The following is a 10,964-nucleotide window of genomic DNA, read 5'->3' as shown; positions in this document are numbered from 1 at the left end:
CTGACCAGAGCTCGGGACCGCGGCACTGGCCGTGTGGCGCTCTGGGCTTCCGCATTGCTGGGGTGACGGGGGGCTTGAGGAGACAGTGGGAAGGGGCTGAACACCCCCCCTGGCCCTGCCACCTGCCCCGGGGAGCTTGTCTGCATAGCTGAGTCCGTGGCCGGGTTCAGGTCGGCTTGTTTTGGCCCAGGCCGTCCAGATGGCTGCTAAGTGGCAGTCGAGCCATTGCTGGCCTCACGGTCCACACCTGGGGGTCTGAGGGGTAGAGCGTGGAGGTGGGGTATCGACCCCCTCTTGCAGACCCGATCAGGGTGGGCTTCTACCCCGTGCAGCTCTGCTCCGTCACGACGACTGGGCCGTGAGGCTGGGCTGTCCGCAGGGGCCGGGGGTCGGATCCGTGGTGGACACTGGCGCCCACAGCCGACTGCTCTGTCCTGGGTGGGCAGGGCTGGGTTCCCCCGGGCCCGCTCGCTGGCCGTGGTGATTGAGGAGCAGGGTGGCCAGAGGTGGCTCCAGCCTGGGGACCTCGCCAGGGCCGTCCACGCGATGCCGGTCCCCTCTGGGCAGCGAGCGGGGCTCTCCTGGCCCAGCCCCGTCTCGGGTCCCCGGGAAGGGCTGAGTGGCCCCCTTGCTCAGTGACGAGACCCGAGTTGGGACACACGGCACCTCCCTGGCATCCCCAGACCCCCTCACTTCCTGGGGGCGGGTGAGGTCCCAGCACCCACTGCACTTCATCAGGATGGGGTCCGCAGCGCGAGACGCGGGGGGCGCCCTCGAGTCAGTGAGGGGAGAGGTGGGGTGGCTGCAGACACGTGCGTGACTTGTGCCCTGGGCGACGTGCTGGGGGGCCCTGCCGTGGCCTGAGTGGGTGCACCCAGCTGTCTGGGATGCAGGGGTGGGGGGAGGAGGCTAAGAGAGCTGGACCCCAAAATCAGCCGTGTTGTGTGTTGACTGAAAACATAACATCTTACAAAAGGAGAGAAAGCAAGTCGGGAGAACGTCGTGACCTCAGGGTTGGCCCCGTGACGGGGGCTCCGCGGGGCGGGTGCCTGAGACACATGCAGACATGACGGCCACGCTTGTCAACGGACAGCAGAGCCGTCGTTAAGTCAGGCATGGTGCTCCCGGTGACAGTGACACGTCACGCATTGAGCACAGGTGGCAGCCTCGCACGGGCGACACGCGCAGCACCCACGGCAGAGAGGCTCGGGGGGCACGGGGCTGGTTGCCCCCATCCCCCGGCAGCCGGGCTGACCGCATCCTGTTTGCCCCACAGCCTGCCTCTTCCGCGTCAACGCGCTCTCGCTGGTCTACCTCCTGTTTCTGCTACTGCTGCCCTGGTTCCCGGGCCCCTCCAGGCACAGCATCCCAGGTAAGGGCGGGCAGGGCTGTGCTGGGGGCTGGGCGGTGACTCGGGGTCTCGGAGCTCTTTGTTCAGGTGCCTGGGGTTGGGGGAGCGTCGGGGCCCCGGCAGAACCGGGCAGGGGTGGACTTTCTCTGCGGTTGAGGAGCCATCAGGGAAGGATGGGTGGTCCTGAGTTTCATTTTTCATGGAGGACCCTTGGCTGGTTTCAGAATCTCTTTTCTGACCTCATGCCACAGGGGCCATGATGCAGGATGCCCCTGGGGCGTCTCCTGGCCGTGGGCTGGGCCGCCTTCCCACCGGGTCCCTCCCCCAATCCCCACCCTGTCCCAGCGCCGTCCTTGCGGCCCATCTGCCCTGAGCGGCTGCGGCCAACCTTAGGTCCAGCTGCCACGCCGGCTCCCCAGCCCCGCCGTGGACTTAGGCTCCATCCATGTGCGCCCGGCGTGCCGCGGGGCCTCGGCTTCCCCCCGCCCCACCTCGTCGTCGGGGTAACGGGGTAGCTGGGCGCACGGCAGTCTCCACCTGGTTCTGAGCTCTTGGAGGGCAGCCTCTGTGTCCGCCAGGCAGACGGGTGGGAAGGCCCATCAGGGCGCCTGGGCCCCCAGGACAGTGTGGACGGTGGTGCCCACGGCGCGGGCTCGTCTGAGAGGAGCTGGAGCGGAGAGGATCCCTGCGTAGGAGGTTCCCTGCCCCCTGCCCAGCAGAGCACGGGCCCCTGTGAAAGGAGGTGCAGGCCTGCAGGCAGGTGGCACGGGAAGGGGGCACGGCTGAGGGGTCCCTTCGCGCTGGGGCTCCCACCAGCTGCTCTCTGGGTGCTTCTGGACCTGCCGTCGTCCCGGCTTCTGGTGAGCACAAGTGCCTGGGGACTGCTCTGTGCCCCGTGGGTAGGGAGGCCGTTAGGTTTTGGAGGGTGAAGAGAGACACCAGGGAGCAAGTTGTCAGGGCGTGACCCCCGCTGCCCGGCGGGCCGAGGGTTTGGCCGAGACCCTGGAGGGAGGCGTGCCCACGCACTGCCCCTGGGGGGTGCTGGCCACTCTGGGGCCTCGGGCGTGGCCTGTGGCTACTGAGACCACCCCATACTGAGCGGCCACAAGGCACGTCCCCACCCACAGTCCAGAGGTCGGAGTCTGGCCCGGGCCTCATGGGGCGAAAGCCCAGGTGTCGCAGGGCTGGTCCCTCCTGGAGGCTCTGGGAGCACCTGCTTCCCGGCTTCTTGGCTCGGGGCCCCTCCCTCCATCGCCCAGGCTGGCGATGGCCTGTCAGTGACAGTCCTGCCCTACCACTCTGACTCTGCCCTCCTGCCCCCTCTCCACAGTTAGGACCTCTCCTTCCAGGGGAGCCAGGGGCAGCTCCCTGCTGGAAGTCCAGCTGATTGGCACCATTGGTTCCCCTCTGCTGTGTCAGGAAGCACTCCCAGGGCCCCCGGATTGGGCATGGATTTCCCCGAAGGAGTGTCATTCTGCCTGCTACAGGGTGGCAGGTCACCCCTCCCCAGCCTGTGGCATCTGGCGGTAACCCCCTCCTCAGCCTCTCTCCCCACTTGGGGCACTCGTACGGAGCCCTGATCTTGCAGTGTGGGTAGAATTCAGGGGAGGGGCCCCAGCACGGGTGCAGAGCAGGGAGCCACGGGGGACCCCAGGCCAGACCCCTCCCCAGCCGGCTGGCCCAACTGCCCCCCAACTCCCAGCTCCCTGGGGAGGGCTGCTGGGCAGAGTCTGGCATCCAGGCCTTCCTCTCCTCTCCGTGGACCCCGTTCCCGGGCTTTCGGTTCAGAGCTGCTTGTTCCGTCAATATTTCCTGCCCACTAGCAACTGGGAACGCTTTCCTCTAATTGGCAGTGGTGGAAGCACAGGCTCCCGGCCAGGGCAGGAGTGCAGAGTGGGGAAGGGTCAGGGAGCAGAGGGAGAGGCGCTGGGAAGACTTGCCCGCCTGACCTCCATCCGTCCATCTCTCCAGCCCTAGAGGCCCTACAGGGACAGGGAGGTTGCCGGGTCTTCCGGGCAGGAGAGAGGAGAACGTGAGGCCTGCCTGCGCCGCAGCTGGTGGAAGGTCTGAGGCTGCGCAAGGTGCCCACGGGCGCTGATTGATTCCTGGCCCCATCCCCGTGGGGGCGTCAGCCTGACCCCGGCTCCCCGTGCAGGGCGGAGAGGGGTCGGGACCATCACTTTGCCGGGCAATGGGGCGGCGGCCGTGGGCCACGTGCCCCGCACAGGGCAGGGCAGAGGTGCAGCAGGTAGACCCGAGAGGGTCAGCTCCTGGCGACCTGATTAATGTTTAGGGACTCAGGGAGGCCCTGTCCCTGCCTTAGAACAAAACCCAGCCCCGCGGCTGCTCGCGGGAGAGGGTGCACCTGCCCCTGGAGCCCCTCGGCTCTGCTTGAACTCAGGTGCTGTTGGGACATGGTGGGCCGGGTGGGCGGGTCCGGTTCACCTCGCAGAGCAGTCAGTGCACCGGGAGGCTCCCTGTCATTGCCGGATGAGGGGATGAGAGGCTCTGCCATCCTCCCCAGACCTGCGCCCTCCTGCCTGTGAGCAGATGGGCCCCCGCTGCCCCCGGCCAGGGCCTCGTGCTCCAACTCTGATCCCCCCCCCCCCCCGCACCGGGGCAGGGTGGGGCTGCCCCAGTGGGCAGGTGTGCCAAGGGCGGAGATGCCCTGGAGCGTTTGCAGACGGAGCCGCCGCGTCAGGGAGGTTTGGGGCTGAACCCCGGTGCCCGCTCTGGGGCAGACAGATGCTCCTTGTACCTGCCACGAGCCTCCCTCTCTTCTGCTCCTGGAGCCACAGCCCCCCAGCCCCACTTCCTGCTTCTCCAGATTCCTGCCTGAGCCTAAAGTCCCTGAGCGGAGCCCCGGCTCCTTCAGGAGGAGAGACTTCTGTGTGACCCCTGCCCTGCACGGCAGAGGTGGGGTTGCCTGCCCACGAAGGCAGGCCCCGTCCTTCCGCGGCACTCCTGTGCTGTGCAGGCCTCACGTGGCCGAACGAGTGACCCCAGGCCAAGGAGAGAGGCAGGCGGCACTTCCAGCAAGTGCAGTGTGTGGTCTGGCGCCCATACGCACCCTTGTACGCACACATACGCACACGCGTGCGCGCCCGCCAACGATACTCGCTCTTTCTGGCACTCAGGGCCAAACCTCGGAGTCCACTGTGGTAGACTCTAGTGGTCACCTGCCACGCCCTTTATCCCTCCTGGGCAACTCAGGAGCCCCACACTGGCTTGACCCCCCTCCCCTTCTGAAATCAGAGCGGCCCTTTGGCCTCACCAACACTGCGGTCAGCCATCCTCTATCCTCTCGTTCTCCATCCAGCCCATCTTCTAATCCATACATCCTCCCGTCCTCCCATCCACCCATTCATTCATGTATCTGTCCTCCCATCCATCCATCCATCCTCTCATCCATTCATCCATCCCTCTTTCCATCCATCCATCCATCTCTCCTCCCATCCATCCATCCTTCCATCCATCCTCTCATCCATTCATCCATCCCTCTTTCCATCCATCCATCCATCTCTCCTCCCATCCATCCATCCTCCCATCCATCCATCCTTCCATCCATCTGTTCGATTTATCTGTCCTCCAATCCATCCATTCATCCATCCCTCCTTCCTTCCACCCATTCTTCCATCCATCCCCCATCCCATCATCCCCCATCCATCTCTCCTCCCATCCATCTATATCTCCCATCCATTCCCTCATCTATCCCACATCATACATCCTCTCATCCACCATTTATCCATCCTTTCTCCCATCTATCCATCCATCCTTCATCCTCCCATCCACCCATCTATCCTCCCATCCATTTGTTCCCCATCCATCCCCTCATCCCTTCGTCCATCCATCCATTCATTCCTCCTCCCATACATCAACTCATCGTGTGAATTCCCGGGGTACAGCCGCCTCTCGGAGCCTGAGGCTTTGCTCTGGGCAGGAGAGCATGCCAGGTTCGATAGGTGGTGTGGTTGAGTGCTGGGCGGGGCCTTCCCTGGACGGTGCACGCTCTCAGCCCGCGCTGGGCATGAAGCGGCACCCCGCTGCCAGGGCCAGGCAGCAACACAGATGTTTCCGGGGTACATGAGCAAAACGGAAGGTGGCCCCCCAGCCCGAGGGGGCTTTTCCTTCCTGCACTGGCTCTGCCCCCACTGCTGCACGCCCCAGGAAGGGGACAAGACCAAGCGCAGGCAGGATGGGCATACTGTACTCTGATCCCTTGCTGTGCGACTGTGGGCAAGTCACTTCACCTCTCTGTGCATTCCCGTCTGTGAATTGGGGTCGTGATAGCGCTGGACCACGGGGCCGGGTGAGCTGTCAGTGGGCTGCGTGAGCTCGCTTCTCACGGCCCCATAAGACCCTGGGTCCGTGCTGGGTGCGTGTCTCGGGCTGGTGTGCACAGCCTGGCTCGGCTGGTAGCCAGGGCTGAGTGGCCTTGAGCGGTCTGCTCCCTCCGCATCCCCCCGCTCCAGGCCTGGCTGCATGCCGGCCCCACCGCTCCCGTCTCTGCCTCCAGGTCACACCGGCCACCTCCTGCGAGCCCTGCTGGGTTTCAGCCTCCTCTTCCTGGCAGCCCACCTCACCTTCCAGATATGCCTGCACACCGTGCCCCACCTGGACCAGCTTCTGGGGCCGAGCTGTGAGTCACGAAGGGCCGGGAAGGGGGTGCCCGGGGGCAGCAGGCCCGGGGGAGAGCCGATGGCCTCCTGAGGGACTGGAGAGCCTGGGGAGGGTCGGGGAGCCTCAGGCTCCTCGGAAAGGTCAGCTCAGCCTCAGGGGCCGCCCTGCCTCACCCAGGCCCTGCCTAATGTGGGCCGCCTCTGAGTGCCCAGCCACGATTTACATCCAGCCCAAATGGCCCAGCTTTAAGTGCCCCGGTAATAGGTGCTGGTCCCAGAGCACTGTGTCCGGGCAGCCCCGGTCTTCTCAGGCCCCTCCGTCTCCCATCTTCCTCCTGAGCCCTCTGGGGCAGAGAGACTGGGCCGAGGGCCCGGGCCCTGGTGTGCCGCCCGCCCAGTGTCCTGCGCCCTTTCACCCCGAGGATGGAGTCCCCAGCCGGCGCCCAGCCCTCCCACCTCCACTGACACTAGCGCCCCAGTGTTCAGACGACGGAACCCTGGGCTCCCCTCCCCACTGCCCGGTGGGGTCTCCCACCTCCACGTCCTAGTGGCTCGTGGCGGGCAGGATGTCCCACCCCGCTTCCCATTTTCATTCCGTGAGGATCGTGCCTCTCCTGCAGTTTAGGAACTGGAGAGAAGTCAGGTGCCTCGAGGGCCCGCTGGTCCTGGCGGCTCTTAGACCAGCCCTCCCCACTCGGGCCCCCAGGGAGCAGCCGGCCTCGGCCGATGGGTCCGAGAGCCCGGCCCAGCCTCCCGGGCCACACAGCGCCCGGCTGGGCCATGAAACCCATTCTGCCAGGCAGAAGTAATGGGCCTTGGTCTGCCCAGCTTTCCCCGGCTGGGCCTCAGTTACCCTACCGGGGGAGGCAGCGTTCTCAAGCACCCCCGGACACCAGGGGTTCCGTGGCCCTCCTGGCAACACGGAAGGGGTTTCTCAGCACCCGCCCGCCTGACCCGGTTCCCCCGTGCCTCTCTCTGCAGGCAGCACCTGGGACACTGTTTCCCGACACATTGGGGTCACGAGGTGAGTCCCCCAGCCTCCCTCGGGGATTTCCTGGGCCTCCAGCTCCCGGGGTGCCCCCTGCTGGCACCTGCCCCCCTGAGCCGGCCACGGGCTTTCCCTGCCCTCCACAGGCTGGACCTGAAGGACGTGCCCAACGCCATCCGCCTGGTGGCCCCCGACCTGGGTGTCCTGGCGGCCTCCTCCCTGTGCCTTGGCGTGTGCAGGCGCCGTCCGCAGACGGCCCGGCGGAGCCAGCGTGCCCAGGAGCCGGTGAGGGATGGGGGCGCGCCTGTGTCCCAGCCATCTGAGGACTATCGTACTTTCTCTTTCTTCCTCCGTTTCTTATTTCTTTCTTTCTACAAACGTGGATGTTTTAGTTGTAAAAGTTCGTATATGCCCATCGTGGAGAGACACGGCAACGGAGGAGGTCAAGTGCACGTCCCTGTGGGGGGTTGCTAGCAATGCAGCGCGTGGTCCTAGCGCGTGCAGGGACCCCAGGCAGCGCCTGCGCCTTTTAAGCTGCCCCCTGGAAGAGGGTCTTCGGGGCCGCAGGGCAGTAGGGAGTCAGCGCTCTTAGAGGATGCTCTGCGCCAGCCGTCAGGGAGCACCTAGGGACCGACAGAGGGACAGACAATGTCTGAGCAGCCGTGCCCACAGTGGGGCCATCGGTGGGCTGTGTGTGTCAAGGCGCAGGGGCTGTGTCGGTTCAGAGGCCTGAAGCAGGGCCCTCCGCCAGAGTCCTCGGGGTCCCCCTGGGCTCTACCCTCCGTGTCCTCTCCTGTCCCTGCACGAGGGCTGTGGTCTGGAGCCCAGTCTGGGCCCCTCACACTCGGCCTCAGCCTCTGTCGAGTAGGACCTGGTCTCCAGGGCTGGGCCGGGTCTGTGGCCATCCAGGGTCCTGCCCGGGAGGCCCTGGGGGGCCACAGGCTCACGCCCTCAGCCCCAGTGTCCACTGGCCCAGCAGCTGATGCTTGCGGAAACGAGGACCTCAGTCCCCGGGGAGAAGGGGACTTCCTACCGCAGGTTGAGGTGGGGCTCAGCCTACAGCTGACCTGCCCGTCCCCCGAGTCCTGCAGTGCAAGGCTGGCACCCGCATTTCAGAGGGGGAGACGGGGGCCTGGAGGTAGAGTGGCTTTTCCAGGCACTTGTGGGGGTCAAGTGGGGCTGGGACCGCCCTGCTGCCTGCCCTCGGGGTGGCTCCCTGACTTGGCCGTCCCCCTCCGTCTCCCCGGTGCATGGGCACCGGCGGGCGCAGGGGCCAGGGAGGCCTCTGTTTTCCTTGTTAGCAGAGCCGGGGCTTCCCAGAACAGCTTCACCGGGAAGGGGCTGGCTTGTTCCCCACGCCTGGGGCGGGCGGGAGGGGCCAGCTCCCCAGCCCACGCTGCCCATCACCCCTCAGAGCACAGGGCTGTCCTGTCAGCCCCTGGGGGCTGAACTCCGGCCCCGGGGCGGCTGGTGTAGACAGACCTCAGAGCAAGGCCACGGGGGCCCATCACAGGCGCCCGGAGTTCAAGGCCAGAAGCAGCCCCAGCGCCCCTGTGTGGATGCTGCCGCCTGGCAGGGCCGCGGCACACGCGGGTCTGTGCCTGCCCTGAGGGGGTCATTGGGGCTGCGGTGGGAGGTGCGTCCCGGGGGTCCGGCCGAGGCGGGGCTGGAGCCGGGCCTGGGTGGGCTGGACCATGCGGGCGGCCCCCAGCAGCTGTCCTTCTGCCCAGCAGCTGCCTCTGTTCTTCCCACTCCCAGAAACGCTCATTTTCCACGGCAGCTTTCCCAGGGCCGGGGCCAGGCTGTGGGCAGGGTTGAGCTCGGGCCTGGCTGTAGTGCCTTCCGGCAGCTGTCCCCCTGTCCCCCCGTCCTGGTGCATAATGGGGGGACCCTGGGTACTGCTCTGACCCCAGGGCTGGGCCTCTGCCCTGGCCTGTCCCCTCCCCTCCTTCCAGGCACGGCTCAGTGGCACCTCCCTGGGGCCTGCCCCGTGCCCCACCCTCATTTGACAGGCAGAAAACAGACTGAGAGCGGTTAGGGGGCTCACCAAGGCTGCACAGGCAAGACCCCTAACCCCCGACTCGAAGCCGGTGTGTGACTGACCGGGGCACCGGGCCCCTGAGCCCGTGCTGTCAGCCTGGACACCAAGGGCCGCCTCCGCCACGGGGCAGGGCATAGGCACGGCGCCCATGTTACAGCTGGCGTCTGACAAAGAGTCTGTGTTCTTTCTGCCTCCCCCGGGCCTCCCTGCTTCCAGGAAGCTGCTCTGTTCTGGGAAACCCTGAGGTGGGACCAGGGCAGCGGGCCCTGGTGGTCTCTGCACCCCACAGGCAGTTGAGGCCGAGAAGGGCCGCCCAGGTGTGCGTCTCACTCTCCAGAGGCCCCACTAGGCAGCAGAGCAGGAAGAGGCTGCACCCTGGGCGCTGTCCTCCCTGGCTGTGTGATTGGGGGTCCCCTCCGAGCCTCCGTCGCTGTACTGACGAGGAAGGTGCCGTGGGGCCAAGGCTAGGGTGTAGAGGTGCCCTGTAGCTGTAGAGTGAGACGCACACGTGGCTGTGCTGTGCACTGCTTTTCTTTTCCCTAAAAATCCCCACGCGGGCCCTCTCAGGCCAAGGGCACCGGGGACAGATGCAGGAACCTGTGGGCCTGCCCTGTCCTCGGGGTCCACTGGTGGGGGTGGGGAGTGAAGAGGCCCTTGAGGGGCTCCAGAGCACCGTGAGGTCAGCCTGCACGGGTCGGTCACCTGAGCGCCAAGCCTTGGCAGGAGCGTGTCTTGCTGCCGCAGTGGGCACCCTCCCGGGCTGTGAACCCGAGCGAGGCGGTGGGAAGACGGTGGGCGGAGCTGGGCCTGGAGGGCAGCGCGCGGCCATGCTCAGGCTGGCGGCCCCGTGTCCCCGGAGGGCCCGCGGCAGGTGTGGGGAGGGGCGGGTGTGGGGCTGCAGGGGTGGCCCCTCCCCGCGCACCTGACTTGCGCCCGCCCCGTGACCTCGGCAGGACCCTGACGACGGGGGCGTGGACACCGGCTCCCTGGTAGGGCTGCGGGAAGCCCCTGCACTGCCCCACAAGCGGAAATCTTGGCTGGCCGCCCGGTTCCGGATCACAGCGCACTGGCTGCTGTTGGCCGCTGGGCGGACTCTGGCCATAGTGCTCCTCGCGCTGGCAGGTACCCCCTGGGCAGGGAGCTGGGACCCCACCACTGGCGGTCACACCGGCAGGGGTCTCGGCAGCCCAGCTCCCCACTGAGCAGCGAGACGGCGGTCCGGCTGCCCAGGCCGGGCGTGACCCTGTGCGCCTCTGCCTGGCCCGCAGGCATCGCCCACCCGTCAGCTTTCTCCAGCGTCTACTTCCTGCTGTTCCTGGCCATCTGCACCTGGTGGGCCTGCCACTTTCCCATCAGCCCCCTGGGCTTCAGCGCACTCTGCGTCACGGTGGGCTGCTTTGGCGCCGGCCATCTCCTCTGCCTCTACTGCTACCAGACGCCCCTTGCCCAGTCCATGCTCCCGCCTGCCAGCATCTGGGCCAGGTGAGGGCTCGCCCACGGTGCCCCGGCCCTGCCCGCCTCGCACCCGTGAACTTCCTCGCCGCAGTCGGTAACGCACCTTCTGTGGGCAGGGTGTTCGGGCTCAAGGACTTCGTGCTGCCCCGCAACTGCTCCAGCCCCAGCGTGCTGGTCCTCAACACCGGCCACGACTGGCCCGTCTACGTGAGCCCTGGCATCCTGCTCCTTCTCTGCTACACCGCGACCTCGCTCCTGAAGCTCCAAGCGCGCTGGCCCGCGGACTGGGTCAGTGCCCAGGCCGGCGCCCTGCGTCCCCGCACCCCTCGGGCCGGGACGGCGGGGCTGAGCTCTCCCCTCCGGCCTCCACAGGGGAAGGAGGTGGCCGGGGGCGACATGGAACTGGAGGTGGAGCTGACCGAGGTGGACCAGCGGCCCCAGGGCCAGGCCAGGGCTCCAGCCCCCAAGGAGGAGGCGGCCACGCAGGTGAGGGGTGCGGACTGAGCGGTG

The 10,964-nt window shown here is 66.9% G+C and overlaps 1 protein-coding gene across 1 annotated transcript; it reads left to right on the top strand.

Annotated features, from left to right (window-relative positions):
- Positions 1-1,066: 1,066 nt before the first annotated feature.
- Positions 1,067-10,958, top strand: LOC136140351 (piezo-type mechanosensitive ion channel component 1-like). The gene is made up of 8 exons (XM_065898421.1): positions 1,067-1,103; positions 1,277-1,372; positions 5,868-5,990; positions 6,952-6,994; positions 7,105-7,243; positions 9,953-10,121; positions 10,268-10,481; positions 10,571-10,958. Exons 1-8 carry the CDS (start codon positions 1,067-1,069, stop codon positions 10,956-10,958), a joined length of 1,209 nt encoding a protein of 402 aa, XP_065754493.1.
- The last annotated feature ends 6 nt before the right edge of the window (positions 10,959-10,964 follow it).

This window comes from Phocoena phocoena, chromosome 20 (assembly GCF_963924675.1).
Source record: "Phocoena phocoena chromosome 20, mPhoPho1.1, whole genome shotgun sequence".
Classification (NCBI taxonomy): Eukaryota; Metazoa; Chordata; class Mammalia; order Artiodactyla; family Phocoenidae; genus Phocoena; species Phocoena phocoena.
Note: the sequence above shows the minus strand (reverse complement) of the source record. Positions and strands in the feature narration are given on the sequence as shown.

What these genes read in the sequence shown, in the direction of transcription:
- LOC136140351 (XM_065898421.1), top strand. Translation starts at nt 1,067, where the DNA reads ATGACGGCCACGCTTGTCAACGGACAGCAGAGCCGTC. An exon ending in CTCCAGGCACAGCATCCCAG is followed by an intron (nt 1,373 to 5,867) that starts GTAAGGGCGGGC and finishes CTCTGCCTCCAG; the next exon opens with GTCACACCGGCCACCTCCTG. An exon ending in AGTGCTCCTCGCGCTGGCAG is followed by an intron (nt 10,122 to 10,267) that starts GTACCCCCTGGG and finishes CCTGGCCCGCAG; the next exon opens with GCATCGCCCACCCGTCAGCT.